The sequence below is a fragment of the Pithys albifrons genome, chromosome 13 (assembly GCF_047495875.1).
Source record: "Pithys albifrons albifrons isolate INPA30051 chromosome 13, PitAlb_v1, whole genome shotgun sequence".
NCBI lineage: Eukaryota > Metazoa > Chordata > Aves > Passeriformes > Thamnophilidae > Pithys > Pithys albifrons.
Window position 1 is genome coordinate 18,844,707 of NC_092470.1, and position 23,493 is coordinate 18,868,199.

Consider the following 23,493-nt stretch of genomic DNA (forward strand, 5'->3'; position numbering starts at 1 on the left):
CTTCTCCAGATGGTGTGTGGAGAAGCAAATCATAGAGAATGGACCAGCAGGAACCTCAGGCGGGTTTGTCCATACCAGCAAAGTCCTAAAAGATGCCTGTAAAACATGGAATTCCCACTATAATGTGGTGCTACCAACCCTTGCACCTCCAGCAGCTTTCCAGACACTTGAATCCAGATTTTACTGGAAAGGAACATCACAGAAGAGGAGCTTTTCCTGTGCAAAGCAGCACAGAGACAACATCTGCTCCACACCTTCCGTGCTCCGCTGACAAATCCAACCCATCTGTGTGGGCAAACTGGGTCACTTATATGGCAGGGAGAGCTGCAGGATGACTCCTCAAGGCAGACTGCAGAACAGCCTCCTCCAGGGAGGATTTGCAGTCACGTAACTATTACAGCCTTGCCCTAAAAATTATTAATTTTAAGCTTTCAGTACCATTTTCTGAGATTCTATCTGGGGAAAAAAGCAGAGATCACATATCCCTCACAGAAAACCATTTTCATTGGTAAACCAACGAGTTTTGCCCCTTTTTGTATAGGGGGAAAATATAATTTTATTTGGTGACTGTGCTCAGAATATAACCTAAAACTGAATGTGAAAACACTCTCAAGGTAAAGGACACAGAACTCCCTCAATGCATCACTGTCACTTTGACCAGATGCCTCAGCACAAGTTTCTTGCCAAAACCTCAGCAGATTTTGGGCAGCACAGACCATCCAAAATTTGAACTCTCCAGAATTAGCAAAGTCTGAAATGTAAAACTATTTCAGAGGAATTATTCTTTAAGTTCCACCAGAAAATGCAAAGGTATTTAATGAGACTTACCTAAACATCAACTTTGACACCTTAGCAGTTTCACACTAATTGAACTGTGTGTAATTAATATCAGCCAATTACTTTAAAAGCTTTGTCTTCTGGATTTCTTACTGCCATGGGTAGGGTTTCACAGGAAAAATTTAGATCCCAGCTTCCCAAAGTCAAGTCAATGGAAACATCCCTGTTGACTTCACAACAGAGGTGATGAGGCCTTTAATCATCAGTGTTGCAATTAATGCACAGTGAAACTGGCTCTAAGTCATATCCTGCTAAAGCACTGAGAAATGTCCCTTCTAAAACGTGACATGACCTTTCACTATTAAGGAAGTTCCACTGTTTATTTTCTGACACCCACCCTCAACACACAAATCATCTACGGCTCTTTCCACATCAACTCCCAATCTAAGTCTAAAAAACTTTCCTTCATTAGAGGTACTCCAGGCATTTCAATTTTAATCTCACAGAAAGAAAAGGCAGAGGACACTACTGAGAAATCTCATCCACTGCACCCAGTTCCCAGTGCAGCTTTGGGTGGACACAGCACAAGTTATTAGCTAAAGTCTTACGGAAATTTCTGTTTATTGACTTTTATATTCAAAAGCAAACAACAGATTTGCAGACTTGCTCTTGATATCCTGAAAGACCTGCCTTTAGAATGACTACAATGCATGGATAATGCAGGGTGTTCTCCATCACTCCAAGCTTTAGCTCCTTTCTGAGGGTTTGTCTTCAGTTATTTACTTTTTTTCCACACCACCACCCTGCTCTCCAGCTGGGTGTCCTCACCTCAGGACCCACAAGGTATTGTCAAGAGAAGAATTCCCGTTCAGTGGAGAGGGGACAAAGTGCATGTACATCCATAAACCTGTGTGTGTTTGATTCTTCTTATTGCACTAAAATCCCTATCTCAAAGCCAGTTTGAGCCCCTCCTTCCACTTGTCTGGGCATTATTTAAGTTTCACATTAAAGCAGGAGTAAATCAGAGACGTTCCTTCAGCCTTGGGATCTCACGTCAACCACATCAACCCATCGACCAAGCCCCAGCACAGCTTGACTAAGCCTTTGTTCACTTCCTGCAACAACACAATTTCTGGGATGAGACAACTCGACGTGTCATTTGTGACTGTGGCTTTGAGCATTTGTTCGATCCCAAACAGGCAAAGCACATTCCCACAAGGAAAAATGGCCCGAGTGTGTGTGTCAAGGCAAGCACGGCTCGGCAGAGGCTGAAACAATGGAGGCACCACGGGCTGCTCCTCACGTCTGAGCCACCGCTTACCGTGGCCCCTTTGGGGGGACAGAACACAGAGAGAACAGTTTGCTCAGGAAACATGTTGTTGCATTCAGCCAAAGAAGCCAAACCACAGCCAGCCAAGATGAACTGTAAGCACGTTCTTCTGACCCCAGATATCGGCAGAACTAAGGACTGGTAAATGCAGGGATGAATTCTGATCAAAGCTGCTTTTAATTTTTTTATCCAGAAGAAGATTCTTCTGGTGGCTTATAGCCTGTCTTTCTGAAATCCATGGCTTTTCCAGGCTGTCTGCTGGCTGCTCCGAGGTGCTGTGTTGAAGTATGTGCAATGAAGGCCTGCTCTTGAAGCAAACATCTCTCATTCCTTTTATCTAAGAGGACTTGACTCTTAAAATGTACCTGTATCTTTAAATTGTGATGGCTTTATAAAGAAAATACAGAATGATTTAAAGAGTTTCCAGTCTTGGAATACTTGGTAATAAAGTGGTGAGGTGCTTTTCATCTAGAGTTCCAAAGAATCAGATCTGGCTCAATCACCAGCCCCCCTACAGATTAGTGTGTTAACACCCGAGTTTCTTGCCTGTCCTCCCACCTCCAGTCTGGTTTACCTTGTCTGCTCTCAGGTTCTGGGCAGCAACCTGAGCCCTTCAGCTCCTTAGCACAGAGCTCTCATCTCACACCACCTCCCCACCTCCACCAGCACCCACTGCCATCACTTTCCTGGTAAAGGGTTCTCCAGTGTAAGATTTGCAGCTTGTAGAAGTGTATATCTGATAATAAAAAACACTAGGGAAAATGTTTTTATTGAAACTTCATTCCTTTATGCCCCTTCACTGCCCTATCACCCTCAGCTGTTTCAAGGACATGTGGACACAACATTTCTGCCACCAAAGTCCTGTATCTACACCTGGATAAAACAGCTTCACTGCAGTGATCAATTGTGGTAGCCTCAGTCAGTTTAAAGCCATTTCCACTCTGTTCAGAGAGAAATATCAAGTTCTGAACACAACTGAACTGGTCATTTAAAAACCCAGCAACAGAACTGCTCTGACAGATCCCAACCTTATCTCCTCTGTGTAATCTGAATCTGCTGTCTAAGCAGGAGGATGTGCATGAATCAGGACAGCAAGGCTCTCTGTTACCTTCCCCAGGAGGTAAAACACCTGCACAACTGTGTGTGACCTGGTTTCTCTCAGTGCACAATGTACAGAACTCCAACAAGGTAGAAGCTTGCACTGACAAGGAAACTAAAGTGAAAATTAAACAAACACCAACAAAATCAGTTAATGCTTCCTGAGAAGAAAGTTCTTAGCAGAGGACATGAGTCCAGTAATACTCCAGTATTGGTGGATACCAAATCAATTTTACCATCCCTCAGCTGGTTTTGCACACTGGATATCCTCCATTTGCCCTAATCTGAGCAGGTCACAAGCAAACTGGGTGAAAAGATTTTATCCCAGCTGGTACAGGTACTCACGAAATACAGAAAACTTTGTGCACACTGAGCATGATAAAAAACCCCAATATTTTCTAAAAAATGACCACAATTAGTCATCAAATGTTGTGGTAAGTTATCTCTTCATTCAAAAAGAAGCTTTAAAAGCATAGCTTGAAGCAGGAGGAGCACAGATCTTGACTGCTTTATCTTGAGTTTCCAGTATTTATTATTTATTTGTGTTACCTTGCTTTGCATCAGCTCTGCAGACTCGGCAGAAGCACAGTCTGATGTTATGCAGACAGTGCTCCCTTTATAGAGACCCAAGCTGAAGGCTGTGACAAAGAACATATTTGGTCTTTGTCTGCAGCTCAGGAACCTCCCTTTAGAGGAGATCAGAGAAATCATTTAAAGTTTTGAGAAACAGTCACCTTGTATAATTACGCTGAAGAAAATCATCATTTGTGAAGAACTCAGCAAGATAACAGACATAAAAGGCTGATGTCTTGAATGCAGTTAATTTTCATGTTGAATTAGGGCTAGTTTTGCATAACGTCAAGGTCCTATTTTCCCAGTAACATTTGCTCCAGGGGAAGCAATAAACCACAGCTTAGCCAGGAGAACCGAGCATGGAAACCCGCACGCTGCTCCTGCACGTGGCACTGCAGATGACCATCACGAGAGGTCACCAAGAAAAGCTGGGTTTATAATTTCCAGATAGGTTTAAAAGATGTGGCCATTCAGATCTGCATTACAGAATTCAGATTTTGAGGAAAAGCTCCCACTGAGTTTTTTCAGGACAGCTTTAACGGAGAACTCAAGCAGCTTCCACAGCTCTTACAATCCTTTGAATGAAACTCTTCCAATTTAAAGAGATGCCAGTTTTGTGTCCGTGGATATCCATCCACCTTCCTTGTGGAAACAGGGACAGAAATGGATCTATCACCTGTAGACACATCAATAGTCAGCAGGTCAGGCTAAGATCAAAGCCCAGAGGTTTGAGCCATGAGGTTAGTGTGGGGTGGGCAGGTGACTTTGTTTCCCCTTATCTCCCATGTACCAACCTCAGCTGCTCTCACTGTATTTGTTTCATACTGTTCCTTAAACATTCTTGCAAATTTTAGGTCCCTGCTCAGAAAGCCCAAGTACATCCTGTGTCTGCTGGAAGGCACAAGAGCTCTCACTACTGCAATACTGGGGTACAATTCACATGTGAAGTAAAACGTGTATTGTGCTGTCATGATGTTCAAAGTCACTTCACATGATGCCCAGTGCCAGCCAACAGCTCCCACCCAGGCTCTGAATTTCAAAGCAGCACAACAATGTGTTTTGTATTACACTTCTGCAGCAGCTAGTGCAGGCTTAGACAGATAATAAGAACTCCTTCAGACCCCAAATCCTTCTGGCTGCCTTTCACTTAAGCCCTTGCAAGCACTCAGGTATTTAGATTGCAGCGCACACTGTTTCCTATGAGCCACCAACAATGTGGCAGCACGTTGGAAATGGAGCCTCCAAAGGGCATCCTTGTGCCCCAGGAGAGGGATGGCTCAGCACGAGCCCTGGGCATCACTCATGGTCCGCGTGGCCCTCGAGGATGCCGTGGGGACTGTCCCAAACCCAGAATTTCTGCGGCTGTTCCTGCAGACACTGCCAAAGGCCAGCCGCTGACATCTCGCCATTAACTGCATTCACACTACTCTCCTGCCACGTTTCCCGGGAAATGTAGTTGCTACGCAAAAGGGAAAAAAAAAAGGAAAAAAGAAAATGGGTTAACTGCCTGATATTTCTGTTCCTGAGACAGCAGACTTAAATCTTCTGGGAGCCTGCTTATTCCCATCCTCTCCTTCCTGCAGCTCTTTTAGGACAACTCCCCTCAACTGCAAAGCCATTAGCACATATTGTTGCACTTTCCCTGAACCCCAGCCACACTTTAACTCCTTCCTGCCCGGCTCTTTTCCTGGCTATTCCTCCTGCTTTGATGTGACACCGCAGTTCCTGCTGCAGCACTTCCCCGGCCTCCTGCAAGGGAAGCTCCGCTAACCCGGCTGTCATATCCAATAAGTGCTGAGGCTACAAACCTGCCCTCCGAAAACCTGTAGATCTAAAGCTTATTCTCTGCCTCGTACACTACAAAAGCAGGACTGTTTCACAGAGCCAGAGGCTCCCGAAAATCCAGCAGGCCCGCTTTGCCTTGCTGTGGTCATTTGGCTCATGATTGATGGTCAGGAAGTGGATTGCTTCCCCTCTTTTAGACCCTATCTGGATTCACAGCAGCGCCGATCAGCAAATGCTTTCCGCTCCGGTCCCTTTTAGCCGCGTCTGTAAATGGCCTTTGAGCCACAGCAATTTGGAGGTATTCAGCCTCTGAATCCCTAATTCCTTTCAGCGTGGTATCAAGGCTCTGCACACGCTGCCACCCCGGGAATGCCTTGCTAGCAGCTTCCCATTTCACTGGCTGTGCCAGCGATTCAGCTCACCAGGATGCTTTGTCAATGGAGTAATCCCAGCAATTGTCTGCTTGAGTACTTCATGGCAATCAAAAGCCATTTAAGATTTCAGGTTTGTCTTCCTCTTCCCCCCTCCCCACTTTCCCCCAAAGATGTCTTCCTGTCACCAGGACATTAGCTCATTTCTTTCACCAACGGAGGTGAGAAAAAAGCATTTAGCCCCACCACATCGCCAAGAGTCTCTTTTTCCAAGACCACACATCATCTCTAGAGGTTAAACCAGAATAGCTGTGCCGTAGAAAGCGATACTGAGATCTCCTTCTACAGGCTAAAGGAGCTTGATTCCATTAGCTGGATTTGTTAAGTTGCATCTTTATCCATTGTTTTGTGTGAGCAGATGTTACAGATCTTGGTTCTGTAAACCCAGCTCTGCCACAGCACGCGACTGCTCAGTGAGCACGAGCAACACCAGGGATGAGAATCCTTCCCACACCAGCAAAGTGAGTTCCTCCCCAAATAACACCCATCTCCGGACAATACTGTGATAAATTGCCCTTTCTTGAATTCTTGACGCAAGATCTGATGGATGCTAGACAAGCTCTTCTGATAGAAAACCTGCTATGTGATGTTCCAACACAACTCCAGTCTCTCTGTATGCAAATTACTCAGCTCAGAGATTTGCAATCCAAAATGCTCCATCCCACAGGGTGATGAAAAGAACATAACCCCGAAGAAACAAATTCTTTCACCCATTTCAAAGCACCAATCATGCTCTCTCTGTAACTTAATTACAGGTCTACTGCTGAAAGAAGGAATTAAGTTGCCATTAAAACCATCACTGGTGGACAATACTCCTCAGATTGCCCAAATTAAGCAATTTTACTGCATTTGATGCTGATATAAAGATATTTCCTGAAACCAGAGCTGGGCAGAGGAGGAGGTGGCCCATCTTACACAGCTTTTGCCATCCAGTTCTTACTGACCAATAGGGCCAAGTACTTTTCAGCCAGGGCAGGCAAGAGATGGAAAAGAGTTTGTTCCAGCACAAGACTAAAGGAGATGTTTTATTAAAGATCCTCTCCAGAGCTCCTGGCTGCTCCTCCAACAGTGCTGGCTGTGCAGAGCTGGGGTTATACCCGAGCTGACATTTTAGCGCTCAACTCTTTCAGATTTCCCAAGCTGCCTTCCCGCGCCGCCTCCCAGCACTGCCTGCTGGCGCGAACGCCGGAGCAATAAGTATATTCCAGCATATTTCAGCAGAGCACTGTGTTTCACCAAAGCCACAGACACGTCTCTCACAGAAGAGATGATTATCCTGATGCTGCCGAGGCTTTGGACAGAATTCCCGTCAGCACAGGGCACTCATGGCCATGCCCAGCTCACAGCTGGAGACCACGCCGCGGGCTGTAGAGAGCGGCACACACTGCAAAGCACAGGGATTGTCGCTGCTCCAAAACCAGGTGTGCTCAGGTAACAAACACACGGCCCTGAGATCCCAGTTCCTGCATTAGCCCCACCAGCCCAATGCTTGGAGCGTTTCATCCAAACCGACTTCCCTCATGCAGGGTGCCTCACTACCTGGTCCAGCCTCAGCAGCAGCTACAGCAAGCAGAGGTGCGTTTTACTCTTTGTTCCCAGATGCCTTTTCTGGGTCTGATTCCCATGCACATGCTTTTAGCTTGTTGCAGTGGTAATTTCTTTCCTATCTAGGGGGATACATTGGTTTCTAAACTTTATTACTGTGACCATCGGGCTGTCGGCTCTCCCCAGGAGCAGCAGCCAAGGTCTGCACCGGCGTGGCGCAGCCGTGCCGAAGGCAGAAGCACTGAGGGAGGCGCTTTGACTTCGGTGACTGGCGGTCGGTGCCCCCTCGCTATGCTGGGGCATCCTGACCCTCAGGCAACGCCGCTGGGGCAACTTGCCAGGTGGTAGTTGGCTGACCCAGACCCTGTGAGAGCGCAACGCGACTCCCTCGCCCCCTCGCATCTTCTCGCCGACCTGCCCGGGCAGCGGAGGAGCGCTCGGGGCACTGATCCCTCCTCACCCCGCTCGGAGAGAGCCCCGGGGCTCCCTCACTGCACCCGGGATGGTGCGAGGAGAGCCGGGGCTGAGCCTGCCCTGAGGATTGCAAACACCTGCCCCGGGCAAGGGCGAGCGGTCCCCGGGGCCGGCGGGGACATCCCGGCTACAAGGGCATCCCGGGCCGGAGGTTCCTCCCTCGGCCGAACCGAGCCGCGCCGAGTTGAATGGGACCGAACTGAGATAAGCCCAGCTCGGCTGAACGTGGCCAAACCGAGCCGAGCCGAGTCGAGCCCAGCTGAATGGGACCGAACTGACACAAGCCCGGCTCGGCTGAACGTGGCCAAACCGAGCCAAGCCCAGCTGAATGGGACCGAACCGAGCCCAGCCCGGCTCGGCTGAACGTGGCCAAACCGAGTCGAGCCGATCCTACCCGAGCCGACCCCAAGAGCAGCCGAACAGCCCCCAGCCCCGTGCAGCGCACCGGAGCCGAGCCCCGGCGGGCGCAGCCCACCAGCCCCCTCCATCCCCGGCGGGCTCACCGGTGCGCGGCCACGGCGCGGGTCCGCAGGTACTTCTGCGCCGTCATGACCCCCACGAAGAGGAAGCTCTGTGCCGGCGGGCCGGGGCGGCGCGGCGGGGCGGCGGCGGCGGCGGCGGGCGGCGGGCGGCAGCCCTGCGGGCGGGCTCGGTGGGGCCGCGCCGCCGCCGCCAGCTCGGAGGCGCGGGGCAGGACGAGGCGCGATGCGAGCACGAAGCCCAGCACCAGCCCCAGCAGGACGCTGAGCCAGGCGCGGCGGCCGCGGCCCGCCATGCCCGCCCGGCCCCGCTGCTCACAGCGCCGCCGCCGCCGCCAGCCGCGCCGAGGCGCCCAGCGCCGCCATGGGGGAAGGGGCAGGGACGGGAAGCGGAGGGAGGGGAGCGGGGGGCCGCCCGCCTCCCCGGCCCTGCCCCTCGGCACAGGCGCCGTGTGCGGCCCCGCCGCGCTGCCCCTGGCCCCGCCCGGACGCTGCCGGGGTGGCGGGGCCGCCGCGGGGGCGGCCTCCGGGGCGGCCCCAGCACGGGGGTCCCGGGGACGGGATGGAGGAGGAGGTGGGGAGGGGGAGAGACAGCCCGAGTGGGACCCCGAGGCGGGAGCCGGCACACAAAGCACCACCCCGGAGCGGCACCGCGGGACGTCCCGCCCCGTCCCTGGAAGTGTGCCAAGCCAGGTTGGACGCGACTTGGAACAAGCTGGGATAGTGGAAGGTGTCCCTGCTCGGGACAGGCGGGTTGGAGTGAGATGAGCTTTAAGGTCCCTCTCGACATAAACCAGTCTGTGGTGCTGTGACGGACCCGCACCTTGACAGAGCATCGCACACTGGGACAGGGACCCTGACCAAGCATCCCACACGGTACACAGACCCTGACCTTGCACCCCACACGGGACAGGAACCCTGACCAAGCATCTCACACTGGGACTGGGACACCAGAACATCAGCCCAGCTGCCCAGGTCAAGAGGCTGCAACAGGAGGCTACAACAAATGGGTGCTCAGGTCTGGGGACAGGCACTGCTCATAACCTCTGGCCATAACCCCAGGGCAGGCATCCCAACACCTGCGCCAAGACCCCAAGGCAGGGCCCTGGCTCAGGAGCCAGGACTGGGACTCCAGCCCTTCAGATGAGGATGGGGAGGCCCTGGGGGACTGACTCAGGCACCAGGTTGGGTTCATGCTGCCCTATGGCACATGCAGAGCTGCAGGGGAGGCAGGCAGTGAGGAACAGCCCTCTGGCCCCATTTGCCTGGCACTGATGGATTGTGCAGCACGTGCTCTGGTGTCAGGGAGTGAAGGCACAGGCAGCCCTCCGTTTTTTCCCACCTTGCTAATTAGACCGACCAGAAATAGGTCAGTCTGTTTCCACCCGCAGGCTACAGTGACTGCTCAAGAGAGTGAAGACTTTCTTGAGTGAAGATTTCTCTCTCTTTTGTCCACACTCACTCTCCATGTGCGTTTCATCTACAGAGAGCTTCAGCTTCAAACACTGCAGCCCCAAAGCCTTCACATTTCACAGGAAAAAAACCCTCCAGTCTTAACAGAAGAAACTTATCAAGTAGAACACACTGACCTCTTGCTTATCATTGTGGTTTTTTCCATTTCCTGCCCACTTTGGCATTTCCAACTGCCATTTTAAATTTTATTTGCACCATGATGTCATCCACAGCAAGCTGAGAAGACGAAAGTCTCGGTGTAACAGCAGCCTGCTCTTGACCAAGAACAATTACAAAAGAGGAAGCAATAACAAATACTCTTCATTAATAAGCCAAAGAAAGCCATACATGTCATACTTTTATGATCCTGGTATTGCAAGTAACTGTATCACTTCTGGAATTGAGCAGGTAATACCACAATTGCTTATAAAACAAACTTGATGATATGTCTTGAAAAAATGCTTTTGTGTGGGGTTTATTGTTCTTGTGATGGTAAAATCCTCATATCAAGGTCAGTAGCAGTGAACTTTTGATGTCAGGAGCAACAAAGAACAGAAGGAAGGTGCCGCCACAATTTATGGTATTAAACAACAATAAAATGAAAGATAAATAGAAAGTAGGTAAGAAATACAAGCAATGAACAGGAAAAAAGAGCAGGAGTTCTCTTTTTTGTCACCCACGAGCAGAACTTTGAGATGTGTGTTTGTGGGAAGGGGAAGAGAGGAACTAAATGGTGGAAGAGAGGGAATGGAAGAACAATCCAAACTGGAATACACTTGAGGAGGGTAAAGCCAGGGAAGGGCAGGAGCACCATCAGTTGGCAAAGGCCAGCTGGACTGTCCTTTCCATTCCTTTCACATGGGGAAGTTCCACCTTCCCACCCTGCTACAACCATTATTGTAATTCCTTTCTATTTCCAGGGTTTGCAATGCTTCACTATTATTTCTAACTACTGGTGCCCTGATCTCTTTCCATGAAGTTGGGTTATCCTTTGCCTGTGCCACTCTGCACATGTGGATCTTTTAGGCCACTTTCAAAAACATCATCAAACTCTGCTTCTCCCTCAACCCACAAGCCTGACCATCAATCAGGTCCTGAAATACAGGACACCGATGGACGTTCAAGCTGAAATAAAAAGGCCACTCCTTTCCAAGAGAGGCACATGTGGCAAATCCATGAGCAGGGATGGGATTGCTCTCTGCGTGCTCCACATCAGCTGTAAAAATTTCCTGATTCAAGGGAAAGCCACTGTGGCCCATGAATTACAGGAAAAGGCAGAGCTAGCGTGGCTAAAAGGCAATAAAACAGAGAAAGGTTGGGACAGGGGCTGAGGAGCTGTCAGTTGGCTTCTTCCCACAGAGAAAAGAAGTTAGTCATCAGAACTGAAAACTCCGTGCAAGCTGAGCACACATGGAAATGATGAAGCAGAGCAGCACACTCCTCTGTTAGATCTCCTCAGCCCAGAGCTCTCCCTTGGCGTGTTCCCACCTCCCTGCACCTCCCCAGCAATTACAGGCCTGGAGCTTTTCACATGCAGGGGCTGAGCAGAGAGTGCTTGGGGAGGGGGCAGGAGAACGAAGGGGCAATTTCCCCGTGCCAGGATTTGACCTGCAGAGGAGGCACGTTCAGACTTCACGCTGCTGCCACCACTGGAGATCACACCCCTGGCTCTAAGGCATCTCGAGATGTCCAGCTGTGAAGAGGGGGTGGCACCTGGGAATGCTGCAATGCTCACACAACCTCTCACAGCACATCCAAGTGACTCCCTTTATGTCACCTGTTGTGCCAAACTCACTTTTCAAAAGTGTCAGGCAGGCAAATGCCCCTTTCACTGCCCCTGCCCCCTGCCTGTTCTTGCATAGAGCAGCTGCTGTTTCCACTATTGGGGAAAAAAAAAGGGAAAAAGCAGATTAAGGAAAAACTTGAAGAGAATGGCTTAGTTCTTCTAGTAGAAATATAACCCTGCCATTACCTGCCTAAATATGTTTTTAATCTGGATGGCAGAAAAGGGTCTAACTGCATAATCACATTTAAGTGCCTTCCCCTATTAATACAGTTCTTACTCTCAATAAATAGTTGACACTGTATGTTATGGCTCCTATATATTAAAGACATGGTATTTTCCTCATATAACACTGTATAAAAGCATAAACACATTTTTATGCAGGGTGTTTTCTATTCCATGTGGAATGGCTTAAGGAAATATTCTGAGGGCTCTCCAAAATCTGCAGAGGATGCACATCGTGTGTGCTCATTCTCCATGTTCCCATCCCGCTCACTCCAGAGAGATTAGCACCCAGACCAGCCAGCAAGAGCCCACTTGACAGGCCCACATGCTTTAGATTCATAATCAGATTAACAAAACAGTAATCCTATTTTTAAACAATGAAGAAGTCGAGTCCTTGAGGCTGTGAGCTGGTGTGTGTGTGTGCATACAGAATAGATGTCATCCTTTTGCAATAAAGAACCTTAATACCAAATGAAAAAAGTTTCTTCCACAGAGGAAACTCAGCCCTGTAGAGGAAAGAGGGACCATCTTATATTACACCACTGCTTTCCCATTGGTTTTCATCTCTGATGAGCCCACTCCAATACTTGCAGGATGTACCTTTCCAATATACTCTTTACCACATTTTAAAATAATAGCTAAAGAAGTGAACTACTTCCCAAGTGCTCCAGAAGTTTTAATTATGAATGTTCCAGTACTTATACTGCAAAAACTGCCCAGGCACTGGAAAATGAGCATATTTCATATATTCAAGGTAGCAGACTCATGGTGGAAAAAATCTCACTGGGCAACCAGCAGCATTTGTCTCTGTCACAGTATTTCCAGCAGCGTTGCATTTTCCCAGCTGATGTGGAAAACTCCTTTCTCAGCTCCAGCACCCACCTTTTTTTTCCCCTCCCCATCCTCTCCTGCTCCTGCCACGGACCTGTCCCAGCCTTTCCTCTCAGCCGATGAGTCAGAAGGTGCCCGTTCAAGGCACTCAGAGGGAACTCTCAGCGCTCGCTGCCGCTCAAAGCCGGCCCGACATTGCCCTCGCCCGGCCCCGCAGCGCAGCGCATCAGCCGCCGCCTCCCCGGCCGCGCAGCCCCGGGCAGGGCTGGCAGCTTTGGGAGGCGATGGAAAACCCTCCTGTGCTCGCCACGCAGCCCCTCAGGTGCCGGCTCAAGCCTCCAGGTGCCATCGGCCAGGTGGCAGGAGCGGCACTGCGAGGTGCACCGAGGCACTCGAGCTGTGCAGCGCGGAGGGGAGGGGGATGTGTTTTCAAGGTGCTGCCGCCAGACCTGAGTCAACAAACCACTGGAAAAGTCGAGAAGGTGTATTTAGAAAGCAAGCATCAAGATGTCATAACCGAAAATGCAGAACAGCTGAAGAAGTGGCAATTACATCACCCAAGAAATGGAATTTACAGGGAGCTTTACCCCCTCTCCAGTATGAGATAAAGTTTTAGGACCTGGGTTTGGATTTTTTTCAAAGTGCATCCTTTAGGCCAAGCTAACTCCCCATTTTAATGCAGAGCACAAGAATGAGACTGAAAGGTATTTCAGGATACTGATTTTCCTTCCATTCTCTTTAAATATAATTTCCTAAGTCCTTTAACCTGCCATCCCTACACAACTGTTACCCATGGAAGCAGCTCAGAAGCTCAGCTTGGCAACCAGCACACACAATGAATCTTGATTAGTGAACTACCAGTAAACTAGACAAGATAGAGGAATGAAAATTTATCAGTGGAGCTCCTTCTCTGTGCTGGAAGTGCTTTTTAGCCCTTCAAAACACAAATGATCCCAGCAATAAATACACAAGAAGAGCAGCTGCCCACCTGTCAGTGCCTCGCAACAGGAACCTGCAACGAAAATAAGTATTTCCCCACCAAAGCTGAGCTGAGGAGACCTATTCCATTGCAGACATTGGGTTTTCATTAAAAAAAACAAGGGAAGTTTTTGAAGTGGCTGGCTCTGGAGCTGGGAATTGGGCAGGGTGTGTGTCAGGCGTGGAACAGCTGGCTTGGAAGCTCCCACAAACTCAGCTACAACGGTGTGGCTGGGCCAGGACACCACCCAGCCAGCAGCCCTGTGCTTTTCCTTTGTGGTTGCAGAGCTGTGCCAAAAGCCAAGCTTTTATTCCACAAAGGAGGCAGGAAAAAAAAAAAGAGAAACCCAAGGTTTCAGCCCATCCAAGTCTAGACCAGCTTTTTTCACAGCTGGAAATGACATAGTTTTAGTGTTCAGCAACAGCGTGGACAGAAACGCTGAGCCCCACTCGTGGCTAAACTGATCCCTGAAAAGCTGCCACTTTTTAGGCTGTACAAGGGCAAAATTCATGCAGCTGATGCAGAGACGTGTGCTGATGTGCAGCCAGGCTTGTAAAAACACAATTGCCCAAGAAGGGAGCAGCCTGGTTGAGTAGGAGGCAGCAAGAACAGTGTTAGGGGGGGTTAAATGCAGCCAGTAACCACAGGGCTGCAGGTGGAATGTGCAGGGGACTGTCAGGCTGTGCCATCCTCCTGCACAGAGCTCTGGAGTGTGAAGTCACCTCCTAAAGAGGAGAGTAAGACACAAAACCCAAGAAAAAACACCCTAATCTAAACACCTGAGCTGAGTATCAGCAGAGTCTGAGCACTGTGGAACAGCCCAACTCCTTTTTGAGTCAAAACAGTACAGAACTGTAATGGAACACAGCAGGTGAGATTTGTTAGTCCTGGCATGCATTCCACAGCTGCACCCAGGCTCTGCAAGGGCACAGTCCCTGTCCAGAATCTGTTCCTTGCAGATATTGGTGTAATTATCACTTTCATTCACATTGATCTTTGATTAACACTCAGATAACTCCGGAATGCCTGGGAACAGCTCTGCCTGACAGAGTCCCTGATTGCCCTCACTCCCTGAACTCCCTCTTCTGTTGTTTGTTATTAAAAGTTTCCAGCATAAGAAACATACTTTTAAAAATGCCCAAGTATGTAATATCACTCTTAAAATCTTTCCCTCATTTCACAATGTTTTTGAAAGGCATAAATAAAGCCAAATAAATTTTATGAGTGTGACAACACAGGGGGTTTTGTTCAGTTTTAACTCCAGTGCTCAGTATCTCCTGATGAATAGTTAAGAGAACTATGCACAAACCTTATCTCATCTGCAATTTAAAGAAAACAAAAAAACTTTGCTCCTCCAGCATATAAATCACCCAAAAGCAATAAAAAATACTTAGCTGCACATTTGCAGGAATTCTTTGTGCCTCTGAGCCCTTGCTTGATTTAGGATTTTTTCAATATTCAAACCAGAGTACTCTCCAGTGGTTAAATACCATTACACAGCAGTTTAATAGCCTTGAATTAACTCTGAGTTTGTTACCCAGCTTCTTCCAGATAAAGGTATTTCCAGAACATCTGCAGCAGTACAGCAAGAGGCTTCTTGCATAACTGCCCTAGTGGGGGGGAAAAAAATCTCCTGAAGGCTTTTTAATATGATCTTTCATAATTCAAGTTCTTGGGAATTCATACCAAAGCAGGCACAGTGGATTCATTAAATAGTTCACTTTCACCTAATGCCTTCTGCAAGCTTCACTCTTAAGCTATAAAGCAGCAAGAAACCACCTTTCCATAATGTTTGTGGTCAAGGCAGAGCTTTCCATTTGAAGTCAGAGGAAAAACCCTTCCATCTTGTGCAGGTTGGGAGCCAAAAAAGAAGTTTTACAAACTGAGGTTTTTTTCCTCCCACCCTGTTCAATAGCTTAGAAGTGTCTGATCAAGAAAAATTTAGGGATTTGAGGATTAAAATAAAAAAAAAATAAGGGAGAGAGAAGGTTGAAGTTTCCAGAAATATGTAAATCAATTCATTCTTACTGGATATGTCTTAGTAAATCTTAGAACTGGGCAAAAAGCCATTTCCCCAGTCCTAGCCAGGAGCAAGTCTTGACTCACAGAGAAAGATTAGCACATGCTCAGTTCAGACCTTCTTATTTCTTAAAATTATTTTACTGAATTAAATCAACCCATCCTGACCATTTTATCAGCACAGGGATTTCTGCTTCTTTAGGACAAACCTCTCCCAGTTGTTTTTCTGAAGTCAACACTCAGACTGTTGCCTGGTTCCCCAAGACAAGGGGAAGATGTTCCCCAAGGCAGGAGCAAGATCACAACTCAGTCCTCTCTCCTGAGGAAGAATCTTCAGACCTTGAAAATATCCTTCCACCTCTATTTTAATCTTGTCTTGTTAAAGATTAAAACCTGAAGTTACAAACACTGATCTGTTAAAATGGGAATTTAAGTTTACACACAAAAAGAGACAAAAGCCAGGGAATGAAAATGAGTTTCCATGGCAACATCAACAGCCTTCTCACTTCACCTTCCCCACACACTTCATGGGTCTAAAGCTTTACAAGGCTCTTGTTCTTTCCAGATCATTATGTGGCAACTTTGAAACTCACTAGTAACACAGTCCTGTTACATTTATAGTCAAGAGAATATCTCAGCACATAAACTGTGTATTCGAAGTTGGCACTTGTATCTACTGCTGAACACAAAGACTCCAAGGGCAAGGATTCAGAAACAGGTGCTCCAGCATCCCTGGGCTCCACGGAACACATTTATGGCACTAGAACACCTGCCTTCTATGAAGAGATGCTGTAGAAAACCACGAGATTGTAAATACTACATTTATGATTTGCAATTGCATTTAATATTAATAGTGTCTTGTTTTTACAAAGCAGTTGAAATTAAAAAAACAAGAAGAAAAAAATAGCAAGAAACCCTCCCATCTGCTGTCTAGCATCAGTAATCCTCACTGGTTTGTTCACCATTTCTGAGGAAAACATCATTCAAGCTGGCTTGTCACAGAGACTCTTCTGCAATACCTGGCCTTTGGTGCAAATCCGTGGCATTTGTCAGATCCCCTGTGTGTTTTCTGCAAGTCCCTCTGCCTAAATTCAAGGTGTCTGGCAATGACAATATCCTCCCTCTCCAAATTACCTTCCAGACAAACACAGCAGATCTGGTAACACATGTCTGAGGATGGCCAATGCCTTCATTTTGCAGAGGTAAACAAAGCATAGATCATTAAATTTTCCTGAGGCCAGTGTTGTGAATAGCCCAGATCCCAAACTGATTACACTGAAATTGTTTCTCTGTTCTCTCCCAGAGGATCAGATATTTTTTTTTGTGCAGGACCAGCCAATGTATTACAGTTTGGAAAAGCTGTGAACTTGTTTTAAGTTAACAGCAGCACTAAAGCAGTCCCAAAGGAGTCCCTGTGACAGGCAAACTGTAGGCAGTTGGTCAGTGGGCAAGATCAAGCCTGGTAGTGCCATTGGACACTAGGGAGGTTAACCTCATCCTCCTGCTGATGGGCCTCTCCTGCCTGGTCTCCAGAAACAGGTGCCACCTCCTTCTCCAGACAGGGGGTTATAGCCTAGAAATACAGAGGAGAAATCCACTGTGTTAACATTCATCCTTCACCAGCACACAAAGAACACCAAAAATAAATCTCATCATTATTTACACCTTGTTTATACTTATTCATAGGCAGCATTTTAAGGAAAATGAAAGCAGAGAAAATATCCAGCCTTGAGAAGGTTTATTTTTGTAGTGCTGACAGTAAAAGCCATTGCAAAACACTTGTGTTTTAATTTGGTCGATTTAGATTACATCAAATTGAAATTAATTACCACTTAATTTCCCTAAGTCTGCTCTGTTTACAGAGCACTAATAGCAGCTTTTACAGAAAACTCTTGAGAGTGTACCTGTTGTACTAATGATCAGGGACTTTAAAATAATCTTTTATTCCAGTCCTGCAAGGAATACTCTGAAAGTCCAAAGGTGAATCCACTAATTTCTACTGCAAGGTGTTTTTTAGACAATTTCAAAAGGCAAGCATAGACAGTAAGGCAAATATAGAATCATAGAATTGATTGGGTTGGAAAAGACCTCTGAGATCATCAAATCCAACTCTTGGTCCAACTCCAGTCCCTTTACCAGATCATGGCACTCAGTGCCACAGCCAAGCTCAGTTTAAAAACCTCCAGGGATGGGGAATCCACCCCCTCTCTGGGCAGCCCATTCCAATGCCTGAGCACTCTCTCTGCAAAGAAGTTTTTTCTGCTCTCCAACCTCAATTTCCCCTGGCAGAGCTTGAGCCCATCGTGCCCCCTTGTCCTATTGCTGAGTGCCTGGGAGAAGAGACCAACCCCCACCTGGCCAGAACTTCCCTTCAGGCAGTTCCAGACAGTGCTGAGGTCACCTCTGAGCCTCCTCTTCTCCAGCCTAAACACCCCCAGCTCCCTCAGCCTCTCCCCACAGCACTTGTGCTCCAGTCCCTTCTCCAGCCTCATTGCTCTTCTCTGGACCTGCTCCAGCCTCTCAATACCTTTCCTGAACTGAGGGGAACATCCTAATCTTAAAACTTCATTCCAGGACACACTCAGAGAGATGCAACCTGGCAGGTGTCCTCAATTTGTTCTACACAAAGCAAAGGACCCCAATCCTAATGGCACTGCTCACCAGGCAGGTTTCAAAGCAACCTATTCCACTGAACCTCCCAGCACCACCTTCATCTTTGAAATTTGTTTTTCTCACAGTAGCCAAGTTTTGCTTTCTAGCTTCATTCAGCAGCTGAACAGTGCAGATGGTTCTTTCACTTCATGCTGATCTACCTCATGAGACAATCCCAGACTTCTAATTCTGTAATTGGTTACTTCAGCAAAGACTTTGCTTATGATTAAGCCAGGACAGGTAGAAGCTGGAAATTGCCTCAGCCCAGCTGGCCTGATCCTGGTCCTCAGCACAGCCATTACCCACACATTTCTCATCCCCCAGGGAGGGAAATATCCCATGTCAGAGCTATCAAAGATATCTGACAAAATCAGACATTACACTACCCTCAGATTAAACAACCTAATTAAAATCAACTTCTTGATCCCTTCAAATGTCAGAAAAAATATTCAAAGCAGAAATTTCAGCCCTACACTATTACTGAGATTTAATATATTTAATCAAGAATCTGCAGCTCTTTTTTTTTAATTTAATCAAATGACTTAGCACTGCACCCTGAGAGGTTTCCCTTTCAGCCTCATGTGATTAAGGCTGTCTTCATGAGCCACTCCACCATGGGAAATTGTAATTAAAATATACCCAAAGCAGCATTTGCAGGTAAGGCACAGGGTGCTGGACCATGAGGAGAGGAAGGAAACTGCCTGCCTGGCCAGTGCATGGCAATGAGCCCAACGAGGGAACGGGAGGCCACAGAAAGCACTTCATCCACCACAGTGATCTCAGCAGGTGACAGAGAGTTTAGTGGTGAGACCTTCTGGTGCTTTTTGAGAGTTGCTAAGAGTTTATACCTCTGCAGGATTTATATATTCAATGGGTCATCACTGTGGTATCTGATAAATAAAGTCATACTTTACATAATGAAGTCTTTCATCTTCCTGAATCTACATAAAATTAGCTCAGTTGGTTAAAACTTGGTTGTAATAATGCCAAGGTCATGGGTTCAATCCCCTGCGTGGGCCATTGACTTAAGAGTTGGACTCGATGATCCTTGTGGGTCCTTCCAACTCAGAATAGTCTGGGATTCTGTGAATACACCCACAAATCTACTTCCTGCATTTAGCTAGTGCTAAATACAGGCCAGGTATTAAATTAGTGGATTTCTACAAAAACGGGGGAAGGATCCCAAAACCTGTAAAAATCTGTAATTCTGAGTGACAAAAATCTCAGTAAATTATGGCAAAAGCATTTACAAACAAACTGGAACACTGTTTTCCTGTGGAAAAGCACCACAAAAACTTCCTGCCACGTTTTGCACAAAGTGCAGAGCAGGCCAACTGTTCATGGATAAAGAACACATTTCTAAGGCAAATTTTGTTCCCTCAGTGAGGAAGACAAGAAGTCTGTACCATGACTATGTACACAGCTGGACAAATTCTCTGTTTCAAGCTCAGAGTGTCTGAAGGATTCCACACTTACCCCCTCCTCGCAAAGGCGTTTTGTTTGGTTTAGATTTCAGGATTGCTGAGGTGGAGGCAGCAGCCTCTGCTTCTTGCTGTTCAGAGAAGCAGAAAGTTACTGCACGTGAATTTCAGCTACATTTAAACACATCACCACAAGAGGGACCTGATTAACATGGTTGTTACCTGGTTGAGTTTCAGGTTTCCTTTGTAGCTCTTCCCCTCTTGCATGCTCTCCCACATCGCTATCTTCTGCCTTCGCTTCTCTTCCTCAAGCTGCAGAAAAAATCCAGGATATACAAGATTTGAGAACTACAAATTCCCAAAAACAGCCTCATCAAACCCCAAGGGATCCACCTTTATGTGATGCATTATCTTTGAGCTTATGGAAGCATTAACTTTTATACATAGTCATGTCTTCCCCTCCTCAGGATGTGTCTGCAGCTTCTTTTGGCCACTTGATGCTTTGAAACATTTTGAAAGTGAAACAGAACCAAGTGACAAGCTTAAACCCTGAGTCTATAAAAAGTACTAAGTAAAGACTATTAGAAATGACAGTAATTTAATATATAATATAGGGTTCCATAGAAGACAGGCAGCTACTCATTTACATCCCAATATACATTATCAACAAGGGCTTTAGCCACAAAATAAATAAATTAATGGTTAAGAATAACAGAATGGTTTGGATTGTAAGGGAGTCTAAAGCTCAGCTCGTTCCACCCCCTGCCATGGGCAGGGACACCTCCCACTGTCCCAGGTTGCTCCAAGCCCTGTCCAGCCTGTCCTTGGACACTCCCAGGGATGGGGCAGCCACAGCTTCTCTGGGCAACTGTGCCAGGCCTGCCCACCCTCACAGAGGGGAATCTCTTCCTAACATCTAATCCAAACAGAAGAGGTGAGATTAAGGTGCAGATCACACCCACTTCTGCCCTGCCCCACACAGCAATCTGCTGTTCCTCCTTACCTCAAGCTGTAATTCAAACCCTTCAATTGCAGCAATGCTGAGCTACACTTTTACATTTGCCACTAAGAACAGAGAACACACATTTGCAGTGGCACAATAATCTAAGTGCCAGCAAATCCCCTCTAGCCATTCACTGCACACACAGCTAAGTTCCTGCAGGTACAGATTTAGCTGTGAAAACACCAAGATCAGGCCCAGAGTGACCCTGGCACACAATGACTTGTGGAGAAGCAAGTTCACAGAGATTCATTACTTCAGCATCCCAGAGACAACAAGTCTCCTGTTTGTCTGTATGTAACATGGAATATTCTTTGTTTAACAGCAGCAAAGCACTTGATGACAAATTTATGAGTTAAAGAAACACTCTCTGGTTACCTGTCTTTGTTTTTCTTTATATCTTTCTGCTTGTGCATTCAACTTCTCCTGCGCCCTGAGGCGAGCTGCTGCCAGAGCTTCCTGCCTTCTTACCACCACATCAGGCTCTAGGAAATGGGGAAAGAGTTGGCAAAGCTACTCAAAGTAAACTCCAGATAACCTCCTCAAACAACTTTAAGAAGGAAAGCCTCCCATCTCTCCTTGCAGGTGTTCTGCAGAAAATCACAGCTTAAGTTCAGTTTCCAGCTAATCTGTTACAGTAATTTATATGCTGATTTAAATTTCACCATGTTTGCATATTTTAAAGGAGAATGTTAATTAATAAGGACAATGATGTAACTAACCCATAAAAAATAAACCTCACACTTTTGGGACATTGCTTCTATTTGTGAAATGCACTCAGAAACATCACCCAGGCTTCACAGGGATCCCATTTTTACCCAGAGAACTTCTTTTACGCAGAAGGATGAGGCAACCAGCCCACACTCACTCCTACTCCTCTGGCAATGGGTCCTGCTTGTGTCAGTGCTGCAGTGGATTTAACAGGCTCCATCAGCAGAGAAATCACTTACAAACACGACACATCTCTCCAGAGACACCTGGAGGTCTCAGAAAATCTACACTGAGTCACCACTTCTCTTCATGACTGGCCTTTAGGGGAAGAAGTAAAAAAAAAAATTACACCCCCAAAAAAAGGCAAGTATTACTCTCTTTTCTTGCAGCAGCTGAAGTATCTCCACATTTGTTTGCCTCCTTATATGTTTGCTACCATCCAGTGATGACTATGTAAAACAAATGTGAGTACTTTCAGTAATTCCATTTTACAGGCGGTTTTGGCAATTAAGTCATGACTTAATTAGCAAGACAAAAGAAGAGCAGTAAGAAAAGGGCAGGCAAGGGAGGTTTTCTGGGGCCCCACGTCCTGCCGTGACAACGTGCCCAAAGCAGGAGTGCCAAGCACTCATGGACTTGGCAGACCCACAGGCACAGCCTGTTCTTTACAGCAGGATCCTGACTGTGTCAGACTTACAACCTGTGCCACAGTCCCAAAGATAACACAGAGCAGAGGCTGCTACACCCCGAAGGTACACAGTGCTGCCAGAGCAGGAACTGGGAAGGGATAATCATAGGGAGAAATAATGAATATTAATAAAAACATTATCAATAGAATTATTTCCCCCTAGTATTTAGATTTGGATGTTTGGGTTTTGTTTGAGGAGTCTGAAAGTTATTTGATAACTGACCACAACTGCTTTAATCAACCATTCCTTCAGCTCCTGCAGCTCCGAAGAGCAGCTGTTCCCCTTTGTGCAACGCCCTGCTCCTTCATTCCCAAACATATCACTCTGGGACACAGCCCATCCTTCAGAACCTTTTAAAAACACTTCCCTCGGTCCAGCTTTTCCCAGCCATCTCCTCACTCACGGTGGGCTGACATCCCGAGCATCGCTCCCCTTGGAATCCCCAGAACCGAACCTCTTTAGGGGTGTTATTAACTGCAGACCCGCGCGTGGATCCGAGCAGCGCTCAGACATCCCACCAGGAGTCAGGAGGGGCACAAACCTCGCCCCGGGGAGGGCGCAGGGATTTATTTACTCACCCTCCGCCGCGCCAGCCGCTTCGGGGCCGCTCGGCCGCGCCGCCATGCTCCGGGACACTTTCTGCACGAGGAGATAGACGACGACGACGACGACGACGACCAGGAGGATGAACCAGCCACAGTCGGACAGCAACGAGCCCACTGCGGCGGGGACAGGCCGCGGGTGAGCGCGGGCTCCGCGGCCCCGGGCCCACCCGGCCCCGCCTTCCTGCCCTCGGCCCCGCCGCCCCCGCGCCCTCACCCCCGGCCCCTCGGCGCCTCACCCGTCTGCTGCAGCGCCTCCAGGCCCCCCCGGCCCAGCGCCGGCCCCGGCCCGGGCCCCGCCGCGGCCCCACCGCCACCACCACCGAGCTCCATCACCCTCCGCCGACTCACTGCCGGCACCGCCCGTGCGCCAACCACCGCCCCGTCCGTCACCGCCCCTGCACCAATCACCGCCCCGTCCGTCACCGCCTCACGTCCGGACATCGCCCCTCCGCCAATCACCGCCCCGTCCGTCATCGCCTCACGTCTGGACATCGCCCCTGCGCCAATCACCGCCCCGCCCGTCATCGCCTCACGTCCGGGTACCGCCTCCTCTGCCAATCAGGGCTCCGCCCGTCACCGCCCCCTGCTCCAATCACCGCCCCGTCCGCCCTCACCGCCATGCGACGCGGCCCCT

General features: G+C 48.0%; 2 protein-coding genes across 3 annotated transcripts in view; both read right to left on the reverse strand.

Annotated features, from left to right (window-relative positions):
• The window catches only part of CHSY1 (chondroitin sulfate synthase 1), a 77,877-nt gene extending 68,976 nt beyond the window's left edge, over positions 1–8,901 (reverse strand). The window contains exon 1 of the mRNA XM_071568598.1: positions 8,517–8,901. Coding sequence (XP_071424699.1) covers positions 8,517–8,788 — 272 coding nt within the window. The 5' untranslated portion in view covers positions 8,789–8,901. The remainder of the gene's footprint in view (positions 1–8,516) is intronic.
• A 7,697-nt stretch (positions 8,902–16,598) lies between these two features.
• SELENOS (selenoprotein S) lies at positions 16,599–23,229 on the reverse strand. 2 transcript variants are annotated; one of them, XM_071568486.1, is made up of 6 exons: positions 23,208–23,229; positions 22,833–22,973; positions 21,233–21,339; positions 20,077–20,166; positions 19,910–19,985; positions 16,599–17,354 (listed from the first exon to the last, which is right to left on the reverse strand). In XM_071568486.1, coding segments are annotated over exons 1-6 (495 nt in total). In that variant the 5' UTR covers positions 23,209–23,229; the 3' UTR covers positions 16,599–17,274. The 2 variants fall into 2 exon arrangements, with proteins under 2 accessions (XP_071424587.1, XP_071424586.1); XM_071568485.1 differs by lacking the exon at positions 23,208–23,229 and adding an exon at positions 23,096–23,201.
• Between the last annotated feature and the right edge of the window lie 264 nt (positions 23,230–23,493).